The sequence below is a fragment of the Pyrus communis genome, chromosome 3, assembly GCF_041283825.1.
Source record: "Pyrus communis isolate YQ-2024b chromosome 3, ASM4128382v1, whole genome shotgun sequence".
Taxonomy (NCBI): domain Eukaryota; kingdom Viridiplantae; phylum Streptophyta; class Magnoliopsida; order Rosales; family Rosaceae; genus Pyrus; species Pyrus communis.
The window spans coordinates 22,571,144-22,589,170 of NC_142567.1; the positions used below are offsets into that span (position 1 = coordinate 22,571,144).

At 37.7% G+C, this 18,027-nt stretch overlaps 2 protein-coding genes and 2 pseudogenes across 3 annotated transcripts; 1 reads left to right on the plus strand and 3 right to left on the minus strand.

The window, feature by feature from the left end:
* Nucleotides 1-27: 27 nt before the first annotated feature.
* LOC137714307 (uncharacterized) lies at nucleotides 28-3,540 on the minus strand (annotated as a pseudogene). Its single transcript, XR_015960391.1, has 3 exons — nucleotides 3,173-3,540; nucleotides 2,617-3,072; nucleotides 28-265 (listed from the first exon to the last, which is right to left on the minus strand). The product of XR_015960391.1 is annotated as an uncharacterized LOC137714307 (transcript).
* Nucleotides 3,541-7,107: 3,567 nt separating this feature from the next.
* Nucleotides 7,108-8,704, minus strand: LOC137714306 (uncharacterized; annotated as a pseudogene).
* Nucleotides 8,705-13,562: 4,858 nt separating this feature from the next.
* On the plus strand, nucleotides 13,563-14,255 carry LOC137716142 (mitotic-spindle organizing protein 1A-like). Its single transcript, XM_088691342.1, has 2 exons — nucleotides 13,563-13,702; nucleotides 13,945-14,255. Exons 1-2 carry the CDS (start codon nucleotides 13,700-13,702, stop codon nucleotides 14,170-14,172), a joined length of 231 nt encoding a protein of 76 aa, XP_088547468.1. The 5' UTR covers nucleotides 13,563-13,699; the 3' UTR covers nucleotides 14,173-14,255.
* LOC137716141 (uncharacterized) lies at nucleotides 14,206-17,362 on the minus strand. The gene is made up of 2 exons (XM_088691341.1): nucleotides 15,151-17,362; nucleotides 14,206-14,962 (listed from the first exon to the last, which is right to left on the minus strand). Exon 1 carries the CDS (start codon nucleotides 17,132-17,134, stop codon nucleotides 15,329-15,331), a length of 1,806 nt encoding a protein of 601 aa, XP_088547467.1. The 5' UTR covers nucleotides 17,135-17,362; the 3' UTR covers nucleotides 14,206-14,962; nucleotides 15,151-15,328.
* Between the last annotated feature and the right edge of the window lie 665 nt (nucleotides 17,363-18,027).

Genomic DNA, 18,027 nt, shown 5'->3' on the forward strand with positions numbered 1-18,027 from the left:
AAATTGTTTATTTACTATTGATCAGTACTAGTACTGAGCAATTCCTCCAGCAGCTGCAACCTTGGGCTGTTTTTGGAACCTGCAAACCTTGCAGTGAGGCGAAAAGAGGGAAGAAGTCTCGTACTTGTCCTCCCCGCCTACCATCGGCATCGGGACTCCGACCTTTACCGGGCTACCGTAACCTGGCCGATAAGTCTTGCCCAAAACTCCCTCCACAAGATCGGATAAATTGGTAAATCTGAACTGTGTCTCCAAGTGAGCAAATCATGGTTCACCAAACCAAAAACGTTGTCCCGATTCCCAAACCGAAATTTTCGGAATCCCAATTTCAAGACCGATCCCAAACCAAAGTTTCAGAATCCTGAAATAATTTCAGGATTTCGGGACAAATTGGGAATCCCGAAATAATTTTTAGCTTTTGGATTTTTTTGGGCTTTTCAGTTTTTGGTCTATAATAACTTGCCTGTGCTGCTGTGCAGTGTGCAGCCAATCTGCATATCTATAGATCCCAAGCATGAATGAAGTGATCAAGTTATTCTGTAGAAATAAAATCAAACCAAAATCCTTGCATATATTCCCTACTCACAATAGCCAATATGATCTGCCTATTCTACTACACATGCATGCCAAAAATAAATTAAGTAACAAATTCAAAAGCAAAAAAATTAATTACAAGCCACGGTTTCAAAATAAATGAAGTAACAAACCCAAAAGCAAAAAAATTAATTACAAACCAAAGTTTCAAAATAAATTACGTTACAAACCAAAAGCAAAATGAAAAGCTTAAAGTTTATGAAGATTGTTGGCCTCTTCGACCCCTTCGGCCCCTTGATCTTGTTGATGGTTGTGGTTGCTCCCTTCTTGTTTGTGAAAGACCTCCTAGTGTCAATATGCAAACGTTATATACACAAGGTAGCCAACAACATCAAAAGAAAAGGACGTGCAATCTTGTTACAAGGATTCCATTAATAAAGTAAGACTAGGACAGTACAAAATGTAATCGAAAATTTTCTTTTCTCCTTAAGCGTAGGACTAGCTTCATATATATATTCTCATAAAGAGGAAACACAATTAAAGAGTCATCTATTCATAAAGAGAATTCATATTATTCATATCTAACTAATGTTTTTAAGAAACAAATACTTTTTAAGAAAAATAAGAAATACTATTATCAAAGCAACTGTTGCAACCGTACTGTTTATATAGGCAGAGACAGTCAATGAGGCACTTAAAAGAAGTGAAGTGTTGAATTCGATGAGGCAGATACGTTTTCTACCAGACTCCCAATTCTGCCTGGTCAAAAATACCAACAAAACAACTGAGGAAAGATATATGATCTAGCATTGCAATTGAAGATTCCTTAACCTAATGACGTGCAATTATGTGGGTATTTGATAGTTCATCAGTTCAACATCTTCATATATAAAAGAACAACTAAACAAACTGTAAATACATTTATGGTGCTGCATTACAAACATCCTGAAATCCCATGGTTAATTCTAAACTCCATTCATCAATTTACACCAACTCTCGAAATTCATTTCAGCTGCTGCAATTATTGCTACAACTATGAACTATCAACCCATAACAAATTTATGCTTCAATTGTGAGTCTGTGACAGAAGAGAAACCCTAATCTCGAATTCCAACCACCAATTCAACCCCCAAACTCTCAGTATGCAATATACTCTATCTTCCAAGTGCTAAATTTCACAAACCCTAATCTCGAATTCCAACCCTAAATTAAAATTCAAACCCTAAATTAGCTTGTGAACTTTACCTGATTTGGGGGAGAATTGCACAGTGCACTGGATGACTGGAATCAAGAGAGACTGAGAGACTGAGAAGAAGAGCGGCGCCAGTGGCCGTGATTTGTGAAGGAAGGCTCCTCCACTATGACTCTGTGAGGGATAAGAAGTTGAGAGAAACTGAGAGAGAGAGAGAGAGAGAGATCTGAGAGGTGATAGTCGAGAGAGATGTGACTCAGGTGAGTCACTTGTGTGGTCAGATTCGAAAACGGAGGGACAAATCGGCGACGAGGGTGGTCAGATGAGGGTTTGAGTCTGAGGCAAGCCACGAGAGAGTGAGTGAGAACTGAGTGTCGATAGAGACAGGAGAGATGGAGTGTAAGTGTAGGGTTTGATTTCTATTGAACGATTGAGATTAAATCTCAATCGAATCCGACAGCTGTTACAATTTCAAATGTATATTTAAAAATTAAATTATATATATATTTTTTATTTCAGTTCGGTTTGGGAATACCAAAAAACCAAAAACTTGAAACCGATTCATGTACCGAAAATTTCGGTTTGGTTCGGTATTGAGTACCGAACGTTTCGGGATTTTTAGTTTGGTTATTTTTCAGTTTGGTTTCGGGAATTTTTCGGTTTGGTTTGGGATATTCGGAATTTTTTTCCACCCCTAACCAAATGTGTCATCAGCTGGTATTTGGTAGTTATGAACCTTGTTTTCCTTTTCTCCAATAGGCCTAACCCTAATGTCCATTTCGGTTCGGTTATGAAAACTTCGGTTTGGTTCGGTATTGAGTACCAAACATTTCAGGAATTTTTCAGTTTGGTTTGGGATATTCGGTATTTTTTTCCACCCCTAAGCAAATGTGTCATCAGCTGGTATTTGGTAGTTATGAACCTTGTTTTCCTTTTCTCCAATAGGCCTAACCCTAATGTCGATTTCTATGACACCAGCCACTGTAACCCTAGTCATCGGTTCTTTCGATGATTTACCTCTCTATCTTCACCGTTAGTCCTCCATTCGGCATCTCCGTTATTAGGGATGGCAACAACTTTGTCATCCCACTTTGAGACTCTCTTTGCTGCGAAGACAAGGGTGTGAGAGTCGAACATCACTGCGAAAGCCTGAACCCATGTGAAATCGCGGGTCCTTCCTGTTGGTCGAGTCCCAATGAAGTGTGCGTTGATTTGGAGGTTGGTGTCTGAAACAATGGCAAAGTTTCCGCCCTTGGCGCCATGGAAGTAGAACATCACACCGTCAACGCCAACAAACCTAGGATCGTAGCACAGAGAGCCATATCCATCACACTTGGCTTTCCTAACTGCACCAAAAGAAAAGAAGATGTAGTTGTTAGTAAAATTCCTTTTGTTAGTTATATATCTAGTTAATTGAAAGAAAAAAAGAAGAGTTATATGACTTACACTTGCAAGTAGCTTCACACTTGCTACCGCAGTTAATGAAACAACCCTTGTTCTTCTTGTTCTTGTTCTTCTTCGGCTTTCTCTGAGGGCATTCGGATGGGCACGTAAGGGTCTTGTAATAGCAAGCCCCCTTTGCTTTGCAGAACCCTCGCTCCTGCCCGGATCCCATTGGTGTCGGCATGTCGTAGTTGGAAACATCAGCCTCATCCGCTTTTTTTGCCTTTGCCGTTGCCATTCCCATTCCCATTGCCGTTTCCATTGCCATTCGCATTCCCGTTCCCTTTCCTGTTTCCATTGCCTTGCCCCATAACCAAGGTGGCTTCCATCGAAACAAGGACGACGAAAACAGCCACCAAAATATGTGACATTGTAATCGTAGGCGCCATTTCTGGCTACCAAATATGTACGCTTCTCTTCTCCTTCTGTTGATTGTATTTTGTGTTGTGTGCTGAAGAATTCATGGGAAAGAAAGGGTACAAGAAGAGATTATGTAAGGGAGTGGTGAGGAAACCCTAGCTAGCCCTGGAATTCGGCTCCATTCTTGTACTCATTGCTTCTTCATGCAATCAAACAGCCTAGAACCAGCAACTTTGGCTAATATTTGTATGGCTGTTAGATGTCACTTAAGCTTCTTAAGCATTAGGATTGCTTCAAAAAAAAATTATTTGTGTATTTTGCATAGCACATTAGCATTTATTTCGGCTTCCTCAAAGCAATTTGCATGTCAAAGTTGTAAGAAAAGTCTCATTTATTTATTTATTTTTGTCATTCTAATAAAAGTTTTCTATCCCACACACCATTACATTCTTCACCTTAGCAAGTGTTGCTACTTATATCAATCTTTCTAATCAAATTGCTAACTACATTTTATATATGCTACTTATATCAAGCTTTCTAATCAAATTGCTGACTAAATTTTAGTTGTCACATCCCGGCATGGGTCCCCACCACATTATAGGCTCGACTCCACCGTAGCACGATATTATCCGCTTTGGACCCTAGCCACGCCCTCACGATTTTGTTTCTGGGAACTCACACGAGAACTTCCCAGTGGGTCACCCATCCTGGGATTGCTCTCGCGCGAACTCGCTTAACTTTGGAGTTCCTACGGAACCCGAAACCAGTGAGCTCCCAAAAGGATACATATAAGGCTTACAAGATCCACACCCCTGGACGATGTGGGTTCTTACAATCCACCCCCCCTTAGGGGCCCGACGTCCACGTTGGCACACTTTCGGCCAGGGATTGGCTCTAATACCAAATTGTCACATCTTGGGCTCGACTCCACCGTAGCACTATATTGTCCGCTTTGGGCCCTGGCCACACCCTCACAGTTTTGTTTTTGGAAACTCACACGAGAACTTCCCAGTGGGTCACCCATCCTGAGATTGCTCTCGCGCGAACACGCTTAACTTTGGAGTTCCTACGGAACCCGAAGCCAGTGAGCGCCCAAAAGGCCTCGTGCTAGGTAGAGATGGGAATATACATATAAGACTTACAGGATCCACACCTCTGAACGATGTGGGATCTTAATATATATATATATATATGGTATTTGGATATGCTTGCATGCATAAACGAGTTCATAAAAAAAAATGCGATAAGTTTACGTGGATAAGCGAAATAAACTTAAAATGTAAACATAATTAAAAATTTTACTGTTGAAACTTTCAAATCCTCAATTTTGTTGAATTTTTTGGTGTATTTTGCTTAGTAGTCCACATTGGCATTTCTTTCGGCATGACTCAAAACATATTGCAATTTGCATGTGAAAGTTGTCATATGAAGTGGTGATGGGTCTCTTTTTATGAGAAATCGATGGATTAATGTAATTAATAAATATGATATGAATAGATTTATAAAAATCATATTAAAGATTGAGAAACTTTTTGAGACGTTTAGACTGCCATCAAAACACAAATAATATTAGAGCACTTCAGCTCCAATACTGTAAGAACACTTCATCGCCACCACCGGCCACCCCACGAGGGAGGTGCTTAATTCTTGCCTCCCATTCCATGAATTAAAGAAGTATGTTATATATACTCAAACAACTATTCTACATGGAGGCTCATAAAAGATGCTCCTTTTTAAGCCCTAGAAGTGCTTGTTTTGCAAGGTATATATAATAATTTAGTGGACTTTAACGTAAAGTGATAGTTACTTGTGTTGTGTAGGTACTATATTCTAGGCCTAATAATTTATTGCACAATCCGTTAACTTGGCACAAAACAACATAAAAATATTATGTTTTAAGTCAATTAACTCAGTAACGGATAGAATCGTTATCAAGTCACCTGTTAAGATATTGAGTCTGACATGAGTCACAACACAATCTGTTAAGTTAATGGGTATGACACAAAAAGGACACAAACATGACAAATACCATCCATTTGCTAAGTCTATTCATTATGCCTAATAATTTATTGTACGATCTGTTTACTTGATACAAAACGACACAAAAACAACAAGTTCTAGGCCAATTTGTTATCAGATCGAATTGTTATCGGATCAAATTCACGATAAAAATTACAATAATTTATATTTATATGTTTAAATGAGAGAAATAAACTTAAACTTTTAAAAAGAAAACCCAAACTCTCAACTGTAAGAACTTTTATTAAATTCTCGATTGCTTCAATTCAAATTTTATTAGTGCATGCATTAATTTTGCATAGAGCATTAGCATTTCTCTTCTTTTTTTCAGTTCACATTAACATTTCTTTCGGCTGCCTTAGTGGGATACACATATATATATATATATAAAGAATAGTTTTGAGTCTTTGTGCGCGCGCGCAAAGACTCAAAACAACTATTCTATGAAGGCTCATAAAAGATGCTCTTTAAGCCCTGAAATGCTTGTCTTGCAAGCATACTAATTTGGTTGACCTTTTTTTGTTTGTTGAGAATTTTGGTGTGCTATAACATAAAGTGATTTTGTACAATTATACTCCATATAGTGGTCAATACCTAATGTGAGATTACACGACTAAATTAAGCTCAACTGCAACCTGGTTGACTGACAATATTTCACAGACAAACAATGAATCAATGATGAATGAAACGTCTTATACAAATATATTCTATTCTAAAGATCCAAACAGGAGTGGTATACTCGATCTACTCTAAGGGGGAGGGGAGAAGAATTGGGCTAGGTCACAAAGTGAGTCACCTACTAAGTATCGAACTCAAAGTAAATATAATACATTCTCCCCATTCATGTGAATTTAACCTGATCTCGCTTACAAATGAAAAAGAATTTCCTAGATTGTATCATTGATTGGTGATGATGAATGGAATTAAACCCATGTGAAATTGCGATTGGCTAAATTTATTCTGAACCCTAAACTCGTAGATTGACTACATTTGCGATATTTGTTGATTGCTTTGAGTAGTTTGAAGTGCCACTTAATTTTCTTTAAGATGCATTATTGTAGAAAATAGTGATTTACGCTGTCAGGTTTAAGCCCCTAAACTCTAAACTCATATAATTTTCTTTAAGATGCATTATACTAGTTTACTTAATTAATAATGTTTTTCTCCTACCGTTGAGATTCTTAAAATAAAATGGCCTAACATGTTATATAATGTTTTATGAGGCTTGTAATTTTAAGAGAAAATAAGAGCACTAGTCTTAAACTTTTAATTGGAGTATTTGATCTGACTAATTCGACTACAATAAAATAAAAACTACCATGCAAATATGATTCCGTAGATTTTCAGAACAGAAACTGCAATGCATATATAGTCTAAAGTCAAGTTGATGTATTCCTAAATATCAAAAATTTAATAAAGGGGCTTCCAACTGTAATGTAATGACCTCAATTTGTAATTTTTGTTCGGTTTTAGGTGCACTAGTGTACCACAAACTTGATTGACCTATTTATAATAAGTATAAATATTTATTATATATTAGTTAATATTGTCACATTTTATTGATTTACAATAAAAATTCATCATTAGTTGCAGTCTATAAATATTGTAATATTCATGATATATTGTTAAACTGTAACATTTTATTGGTAGCCGATGTGTTTTGTCCACCCCTAAATATATTTGAATAAAAAATTATAATCATTCAGTACTGAGCAATTCCTCCAGCAGCTGCAAGCTCAGGCTGTTTCTGGAACCTGCAAACCCTGCAGAGAGGAGAAAAGAGGGATGAAGTTTTGTACTTGTCCTCCCCACCAACCATCGGCATCGGGACTCCGATTTTGACCGGACTAACGTAACCCGGGCGGTAAGTCTTGCCCAAAACTCCCTCCACAAGATCGGATAAATTGGTAAATCTGAACTGTGTCTCCAAGTGAGCAAATGTTTCATCAGCTGGTATTTGGTAGTTATGGGCCTTGTTTTCCTCTTCTCCAATAGGCCTAACCCTAATGTCCATTTCCACGAGACCGGCCACTGTAACCCTAACGTAGTTGGTTTCATCAGTTCTTTCGACGATTACCTCTCTATCTTCACCGTTAGTCCTCCATTCGGCATCTCCATCAGTGGGGATGGTAACAACTTTGTCATCCCACTTTACCATGAGAGCATCAACTTTGTCATCCCACTTTGATACTCTCTTTGCTGCGATGACAAGGGTGTGAGAGTCAAACATCACTGCGAAAGCCTGAACCCATGTGAAATCGCGGGTCCTTCCTGTTGGTCGAGTCCCGATGAAGTGTGCGTTGATTTGGAGGTTGGTGTCTGAAACAATGGCAAAGTTTCCGCCCTTGGCTCCATGGAAGTAGAACATCACACCGTCACCACCAACAAACCTGGGATCGTAGCACAGAGAGCCATATCCATACACTTGGCTTTCCTAACTGAACGAAAGAAAAGAAGATCTAGTTATTAGTAAAAGTTTCAACAATTTGATCAACTTATTATGTTCTTTTTGTTAGTTATCTAGTTAATTGAAAGAAAAAAAAAAAGGGTCAAATGATTTACACTTGCAAGTAGCTTCACACTTGCTACCGCAGTTAATGAAACAACCCTTGTTCTTCTTGTTCTTCTTCGGCTTTCTCTGAGGGCATTCGGATGGGCACGTAAGAGTCTTGTAATAGCAAGCCCCCTTTGCTTTACAGAACCCTCGCTCCTGCCCGGATACCACTGGTGTCAACACGTCATAATTGGAAACAGCAGCCTCATCGGCTTCATTACCATTGCCGTTTCCATTCCCATTCCCGTTGCCATTGCCATTACCATTGCCGTTGCCGTTTCCATTTCCGCTCCCGTTCCCGTTGCCGTTTCCATTCCCATTCCCATTTCCGTTGCCGTTGCCATTGCCATTGCCGTTGCCGTTGCCATTGCCATTGCCGTTGCCATTGCCATTTCCATTGCTATTGCCATTACCATTGCCGTTGTCATTCCCATTTCCGCTCCCGTTCCCATTTCCGTTCCCCTTGCCTTGCCCCATAACGAAGGCGGCTTCCATCGAAACAAGGATGACGAAAAGAGCCACCAAAATGTGCGACATTGTAATCCTAGCCATTTTTGGCTACCGTAATTTATATATGTTTCTCTTCTCCTGTTGAATTTTACTTTGTGTTATGAGATGAAGGATTGATGAGAAAGAATGGGAACAACAAGAGATTATATAAGGGAGTGATGAGAGAACCCTAGCCTTGAGATTCGGCTTATTGCTTCTGCTCATTGCTTCTGCACGTATTCAAAATTTTCCAATAATAAAAAATATAAAAAAAAAAACCTTTTGATAGCCTTAAGCATTGTGATATTTCTTTAACTTTGTCAAACGCTTTTTGGCAATATTTTGTGTATTTTGCATGGCTGCACATTGCAATTTTGCAATTACAATTATTCTTCACCTTGGCAAGCGACGCTAGTTTTATCAAACTTACAAATGATTGCTAATCACACTTTTTTGTTCATGTATCATATATATTTGGATCCATTTTGCATGCATAAACGAGTTCATATGAAAATACAAGAAGTTTATCTAGATGAGGGAAATAAACTTGATGTACATAAAAGTAAAAAATTATCTCGATTGTTTCAAAATTTATGGGTGTCTTTGCATAGAACATTAACTTAGTTTATCTAGGGAGACCAAATTTCTAAATTAAATTTTGTAAACCAAATGATGTAGATGTTGATGATTGGATTATTAGTTAAGTGTTGATTAATGTGTTTATTTCTAATTGGTGACATATCATTTGGTTTGCAAATTTGATTTAAAAATTGGTCTCCCCAGCATTATCCTTTTTTATACATGGGACATGAAATTGCATGACTCCAGAGAAAGTTTTGTAATTTTCATATAAAAGTTGTCATATAAAGTTTCATTTTTTGTAACACGTTTGGATCGACTTACATAAATCAGTTCTTAGAAAAATAAAAATATTTAAAAAAAAATAGGGCGGCTCTCATTTTTATAAGAGATCGATCGTGGTAAAACTAAATTTATAAAAGCATGTTAACGATAAAAAAAATAGACGTTTTAGATTGGTATGAAAACACAAATATTAAAACACTTCAGCTCCATTACTGTTAGAACACTTTACCGCCACCGCCGGCTACGTACCCCATGTTGGGAGAGCTTGATTATTGCCTCCCCTTCCAAGAAATAAATAAAGAAAAATATGTAGTACTCTTCAAGCAACTATTCTAATGGAGACTCATAAAATATGCTCTTTGAGCCCTAGATCAAAATGCTTGTTTTGCAAGGTATATTGACTTGGTAACGTAAAGTGATTTCGTACAACTATATTCTGGCCTAAGGCAATCTATACCTAATGTAAGACCACAAAAATCCAGTTGGGTTGACATTTATTTAATATTGAATTAGTGATTTCGTAAACTATATGAAATTCAATTGGGGTTTATATGTATGGAAAATGTTCTCTTGTTAGACTACAGATCGACAGAAAAAATTTATTTGCATTATATTATGATATGCTAGGAGAATGGTTCTCTTGGTAGCTAACATGAAATCCTTACATTGTCCAACGGTTGATTTAAATCGTTGGACAATTTGATTCTTGCTTGATGATCCAGAAGTATTTTTGAATAATCATTAATGATAAATATTGTCTTTGGTCTTCAGCATGCAAAGTTGATGGCTGAAGTACGTAAGGATTTTCTAAGCCATTTTAGTCTTTTATTTTTGGGAAGCCAAGCTTGTATATATACGTGAGTTCTTTTATGAGTTAAGCAAGCAATTCACAGTTGTATTTGAAAACAAAAGCAATTCAAACAATTAGCTTCATTCTTTTATTTCTTCATCTTTACAATCTTCCTCTCATTTTTATTCCTAAATATTAGGAATTAATCGTTCCACTAGAAGTTTTTTACTCACTCGAGTTAATTTGTTGTACAAATTTACAGTTAGACAATATAAGCATTTGAACATCAGCTATTGAGGAGCTCTACGGTTTGTTAAACTAACCAAAGAGATCAATTTTGATTTATTTCAATGACTTCAAAAGTTTGTATTGGGTCTCTAAATCTGGGCATGTTGATCTAACAGAATTTAGGAGAATGAATGAATCAGATAACTTAAAAATTGGGGAAATAAAGAAAGGGAGTTAGAGCCCATCTTATTGTACTAATTCATGAATTTTAGGTATATTTGATTATGAATTCCAAAGTTACAACTCATACTTTTTCAATTTTATGTATTAATAAACACATTACAAAGCTAACAAATAAAACGATTTCTTTTGGCCAGAAATGCCACCTGACGGGCTTAGAGTTTGGAGCACTGCAGCTCTAGTACTGTTAAGAACCAATGTGGTTCAAATTCGTTTTTGACGAAAATCAAACTTAAGACATCTCACTTAAGTGAAAAGAATATTAGTAGACCGTTATACTAAATGGCTGCAACTCTAATATTGTTAAGAACACCTTAGCGCCACGGCTACTCCACGTGGGAAGAGCTTGATTCTTTGCCACGGAAAGGGATCATCTCCGGATCCCTTCCTTCTAATCCACTAAGTTTGGGGATCCGGACCATTGAAATTTGATCAAACGACTACAAACAGGAGGCCCACTTTAAAAGTTAGAATAACTTTAGCTATTAGATCAAATTTCAATGTCCTGGATCCCCAGAATTAATGGATTAGGAGAAAGGGATCCAGAAAGGATCCCTTTCCCTTTGCCACCCCTTCCATGAATAAAAGAAATAATTAAATATATTAGTCCTGGTCAAACAAGTATTCTCCCATGGCGATGGAGGCTCATGGAAGGTGTTCTTTAAGCCCTAGAAATGCTTGTTTTTTTAAGGCGTACTAATTTGGTCGACTTTGACGTAAAGTGATTTTGTACAACTATAATAAATTGGTCAACTATAACCTGGTTGACATTGATTCAATATTGAATTAGAATAACAAGACATTTCTTCTCTCAAGGTAAAGAAAATTTTAATATCAACAATAGAGAACTTTCTGTAAAGAAACAATATATTTTGATTAGTTTTTTCTCAAACTAAATTACTTCGTTAAATAAAATGAAAACTAATGAAAAAGACTTGAAAATTTTGAGTTTTAACGATAAGAACAAAATAAAGGGTAAAGTGAATAGTAATTTTTAGTGTAAAAATGTTGTTTTTCGTTAAAGTGAACAGTACCGCTGGCTTTTCGTTAAAACTTCCTTAAATAAAAAGACTAATATAAAATAAAAATAGTTTAAAAGATAGTTCAAAACAACGCAAATACAAGCTTAAATACAAGAAAGAAAATACAATAGATAGGCCCAAAATGAGTTAGCCCATAACAACAAAAAGCATTGGAGGAAGACAACAACCTTCACCAAGTCAATTGCACCGCCACGCAATGCCACCACTGCCAGAAGGACGAACCAACAAAACAGTTGGATGAATGGAAGATAGGGGTGTGCAAACTACCCGTACAGTGAGCTTTCTCATAATCCTATTAAACAGTGCAAAAAGCACTTAAAAAAACACAACACCAAAATTCCATTGAGGAGAGACACTTGATGGGTTAAGTAGCAGATGAGGATGATAGGAGACTTGCGACATAAGACGACACTTGAGTTAAAAAGGGGCATAAAATTCAGATTTGAGACGAGCTCTTGAGTATATTGAGACGAGCTCAGACAAAAATACCAAATAAAGGACCAAAGCTCAATGAGGAAGATAGATATAGATTGTAAAGATGAAGGGCTACATAAATAAGAGAGAATCTTCGCTGGATCCTCTTTATGAGGATCTTAGGAATCCTCTAATTACATCCGTTTATCATACATCATGCGGTTAGTTATTGTTTATATTTAATTTTAAATAAAAAAATTACAATGATTTCTGACCGCACGATGTACGATGAACGAATGTGATTGAAGGATCTCCACGATCCTCACAAAGAGAATCCGACGAGGATCCTCTCGGTAGATAAATGGCTACTAGTTCTGGGTAACCCACTAGTACAAGCATACTCTCAACTGTATATGCATCAATCCTGCCTTCCCTCACGAGAAGAGAAAAAAATCTTAAGATTGAATCAAGTAAGTGATGAATTGTTTAGGTGGACTTCTTATTTAACCCACTGCTTTTTATCAGAAATTCCACCCCTCTTTAATCTAACTTATAATAATAATACCGTTTGTAAAAAAAAATTAAAAAAAAACCTTTTCAAAGCAAATCAAGGGACAGAAAAAACTGAAGTGAACAGTGCAGGGGCCAAGGGGACAAAAGCGAAGTGTGAAGCCCAACCGACCCGACTAACAACAAGCACTTCCTTCTTCCTCTCGCTTCTGTAATTACTGTTTCAGTCGGTAACTTCCTCATCTTCTTCTTCTTCTTCTTGCTATAATTTCTACAAGGTGTCTATTGGAATTTATTTTGAAAATAATATTTCATTTAGGGTTTAATTTAGGGGTTTTAAGTTGGGGAGTTTTATTTAGGATTTAAATTAGGGTTTGTAATTTATAATTTTATTGGGTTACTTGTGTTTGCAAAGCTAATCAATGTACTGATACTTTTAATTGGTTGAAATATGCTAAAATTGGGAATGCCCGCTTCTACAGAGGTTACAATTTGGGGTTTTTTACTATCCCAAATTGTGATTGTGGTTGATTTTTGCCAAGTACTAAACCTGTTTATTGGGTTTGATTTGGGTGTTTAAGCAGTTTAATGGATCTGGCAAACCGATCTCCGGTAGGTTCGATGTTCTTAGTAAATCGTCTCTGTGTTTATCGAAAACGGAATTGAAATAAAATGCCGTGCAAATTTGACACACCTTGGAAACAATAAGAAGATAAATAGAATAAGAAGAGGAATTCAAATTGAATTTCATGCCCCAATTTTATTGCTGTAGTGTTGCTTCCCAATACTAGTCCAGATGAAACCGTAAACCTCAAGCAACTAGTTTGCCTACGTTCATCCATTTTACGTCCAATTTGTATCCAAAACACCAAAACTAGGCATTAGTGTCCTCGAGCCAAGTCGTCTCTGTGTTCAAGCAGTCCATCTCAGAGAAACGAAGTGAATTATGCGGCCACTGTGTGATATAGAGTGCAATGAGTATCATGATTCAGTCAAACAACATACCAGATGCTTAAAACATGGTAGATTCGTGCAATCAATTTCCCGGCCTTCTTCTTTCTTTCGAAGAAAATTCAGTTTCCGTATGGTTTGAATGCCTTAAACATGTATTTTAGTTGTATGTGTATTTTAGTTGAAGATGTGAAGAAGGAATATTAGGAGTGTTTTGATAGGTTGTAATGTTACTGAATTATTATGACGAACATTCTTTTATTTTTGGTCATTGCGGGTTCAATATGGCTGTTTTGTTTCACGTTTTGTTCAGGTTCTTAATATGGATGCGGATGCTGCAAAAACCGCACGGGAATCTCTTGACCTAGCATTTCAGATGTCCAACGTTCTTGACACAGGGCTGGACCGTCACACCCTCTCCATCCTCATTGCATTATGTGATTTGGGTCTCAACCCTGAGGCATTGGCTGCCGTTGTTAAGGAACTTCGAAGAGAACCCGTTCCACTTCCGCCATCAGATGCTGCTCGTCCTGTACTATGAACTGGTTTTTGTATTCTTGGTTTCTCTGGAACATAAACAATTGCGTACTTGTAGTATATATTCAAAGTGAATCCCATTTTCTAGGTTCGAGGGTTGTGATTACATCCCTTTAGTTGCCTTCATCTTCTTCTTTTCTCAACCCAAATTTACTTGGTACAAAATCAACAGCTCTCTCCATCTCCAAAGGCCTAAACTTTCCCTCACTCTCTCATCGGTTACTGAGTGCGTGATTAAATTAGTCCTGTTTTTCATTTTTCTTTTTTCAAAAGGGGGACAACTGATGGCAACTCACAGTTATCTACCCCTTCTAGGACCGGAGAGGCTATGGGGAATTTCACCCTACCGGAGAGGCTATGTGAAGAATCCTCTTTCACATTCATCACGTCATACTGCGGATACCTTAGGGTTTGGACAATCGGATCGGAGAAGTCTTCTAACCCATGTACAATCAGTCGTCCGTTGTTGTAGACATCCCACTTAGTGACTTTGACTTGGTTAAGAGAAGCGCATCCTCTAGTGCCGGCAGGCAGGGAAGTGACAACGAGAGGATGGTCGGGCAGGAGAGCGTCAACCTTGGAACCGTGAAGCAAATTCGCCTCCATGGCATCTTTGTCCATCTTGAATGGCACAATATGGAACTCGAGGAGTGTCAACGGAGGCTGTGGATAATTGCATTTGACATCGCTTGGTCGGTCGATTACAGACTCTTCCCTTCGTGAGGGAATTTGGATACATCTTTTGATCAGATGTGGCTATCATTCCTCCATTGCTTCTCCATCAGATTCATATCCTATAACCAAAAACAAACTATAAAAGCTAATTAAACAGAAATTGAACCAAGCCATGAATGCAGTGTTGCACTTCATCTCATCATATCGGTCCAAATACTCGGCTCCTCCAACAGATATCACAATCTTAAAGAGTAACATAAAAGTTGCTCTGTCACTTGATAGATTACATTAATAACACTTATCTTACATCTCGAGGCGGAGCGTGAACGAATGGCTACCTGAACTGGACTCGTCAGTAGGAGAACTCCCTCCAACCCAGCATTTGAGGTAAGGAAGCACCCAAAGTTGTCAAAAGTGCAACAGTTTCAAACTACATTGTGATGGTCATAAGGATCTGTTTCAGCTATCAAACATACAAATGAACTTCACAGTGCCCTTTCTATCAATGGCAACAAAGCAGGGTCAACGTCAACTTTAGACAATAAATTAACTATCAATTCCGTAGTCGATGCATCTGCAGAAAGACCCCCCTCCACCATTTCTTGAATAAGTCTCATCGCCCGTGATGTCTCACTGTTTCTGATAAACCCGCGAATAATTGTGTTGTACGTGCAACCATTTGGAGAACAACCTTCCTCTTTCATTTCCCTAAGCAAGTTTTCTGCTTCACTTGTTAGCCCCGTGTTACAAAATCCACTAATCATTATATTATATGTCCTGGCATTATGTTGAAATCCTTTTGACGATAAACTGCGAAAGACTTCCCATGCATTCTCAACTTTTCCATCTTTGCACAAACCTTCAATAAGAATACCGTACGTTATGATATCAAAGTTCAACTTCTTTCCCTCCATCTCGCTTAGCAATTGCACTGCTTTGGGAAATTGTTGGTTTTCAAACAGGCCATGGAGTAAAATATTATAAGTTTGAACATCTGGAAGTTGGCCACAAGCTTGCATTTGAGAGAACAAAGTCTCTGCATCTTGTATTCTCCCCATCTTGCAAAACCCATCAATAAGAGTGCTATAAGTAACTGTATCTGGAAACACCCCCCTATGAGACATTTCCCAAAAAAGCATTAGGGCATCATCAATAATTTTATGTTTACAATAACCATTTATCAGTATGTTATAGCTACGAACATCAATCACGGAGCCTTTGCTAAGCATTAGTTCAAAAACTTTTTTCGCCTGACCCATTTCTCCGAGCAAACAGTAACCGTCCATAAGTGTACGGTAAGTAACTGTATTAGGTTCAATATCTCTTTGAATCATCATTTCGACCACGCTCCTTGCTTTTTGGATCATTCCCTCTTTACAAACTGTATCAATCAAGACATTGAAGGTCTGCACATCTGGAAAGATACCTTTACTCACCATTTCTTTCAACAATCTTATAGATTCTTTCCACTCCCCAAATTTGCAAACTCCATGAATCAAACAGGTATAAGTAATGACATTTGGGGCAATTCCTTTACTTGTCAATTCGGAGAAGAGTTTCAATGCATCAACAATTAAAGTATCCTTGCAAAGACTGTCAATGATATTGTTATAAATAACAACGTTAGGCTTGCAAGCCCCTTCTTCCATCTTCTTAAGCAATTGGATAGCTCCAATGTTGTTACCTTTCATGCAAAGTCGCTTTACTAATATGCCAAAAGTAACCACAGTGGGCTTCCAGTTACCACGCTCCATCATTTTATTCAGAATCCCGACAGCATCAGCCTCTCTATCCTCGAGAAGAAAGCCATTGATTAGAGTGTTGAAGGTCGTGACATCAGGTTCAAAACTTAATTTGAAGAATTTTCCCAAGAATGACAAACCAAACCCCATTTGGTTGAGATGACAGTAGCAATTGATGATAATGTTCAGAGTATAACCATTAGGACGAATTCCTGACACACCCAATTGGTTATTCAACGAGATGACTGTGGAATAATGTTTCAATCTCACAAGCTGACCCAATATTGGATTGAAGCGGACAACGGAAGGCAGAGGACGCCTTTGAAGCATTTCGTCGAACACATTGAGGGCATCCTCAAGATTGGTGACTTTCACAAACTGGGGTGGTTGGGTGTTTCTAGATTTGGTCGATTTAGAAGCTCGAGAGTGAAACAAACCCAAGTAACTGTTTACAAAAACAACAACAGAGGAGTGAAAAGAAGGCGGCATACCTATGGCTCTAAGTCTGCGGCTGCCATAATAAGCAGCAGTTGTTGCCCACCACATCATCTTCTTCAGCAACTCAACTCTGCGAGTCGCAGAGACTCAACCAACGTTCACTGATTGATCGACAAGACTCAAGTGCGTTATCGAATTCCACCCAAACTTCACTTTGTGTTGTTGAGTTTCGACAAAGATTGTCCTTTTTCTTCTACCGAAAAAGATCACAAGGTATTCATTTCTAAATAGTTGCCGCCTGATATTGTTTGACATGTTCTACCAAGATTTGAAAAGACATTAAGCGTTAATCAGACGATGAGTTGAGGCCTAGCGTTTGTGGGGTTAGGCGAAACCTAGGCAGGCATCTAGGTAGAGTAGACGAATTTAAGTAAATCTATTATATTTCATGTAAATAAATGTCTGTTTATACATAAAATATATATAATTTCATTATAAACTATAAAATAAAGTGACATATATATTATAAAGTATTGAAACATAATGAATACATGAGAAATAAAGATATAATGTGTGTTCATGCAACAAGACTCTTACAATTTATTGGAAAAATAAATAAATTGTAAAATGAAAGTTATATATTTTCAGTCTAAGTGAGTTGCGACCTAGACGGATATGGGCATGCTAGGAGGGCGTCTCAGCAGGTTTAGGTGTCATTTCTTAATTCAAATGCTTAGACATTAATCGGGCGATAACCAGCCGCCTAACGCCTAGGTAGTGCTAGGTGAAAATTTTTAGAACAGTGGTTCTGGTGAAGTGTAATTCAATCTCGGTAAAGTCCAATCTAATGGCCTCAGATTGGGCCGACTGAGCAACGATTACCAAACAGTAACCATACATAAGGCTGTCTCCAAGGAGAGAAAAACTTATATGGGGCTTGGTTTGAAAAAACCAAAAAAAAATAAAAAATTTGGGCCCAAAGCATCTCTGAGGAATGTATCTTG

What these genes read in the sequence shown, in the direction of transcription:
- LOC137716141 (XM_088691341.1), bottom strand. Translation starts at nt 17,134, where the DNA reads ATGATGTGGTGGGCAACAACTGCTGCTTATTATGGCAGCCGCAGACTT.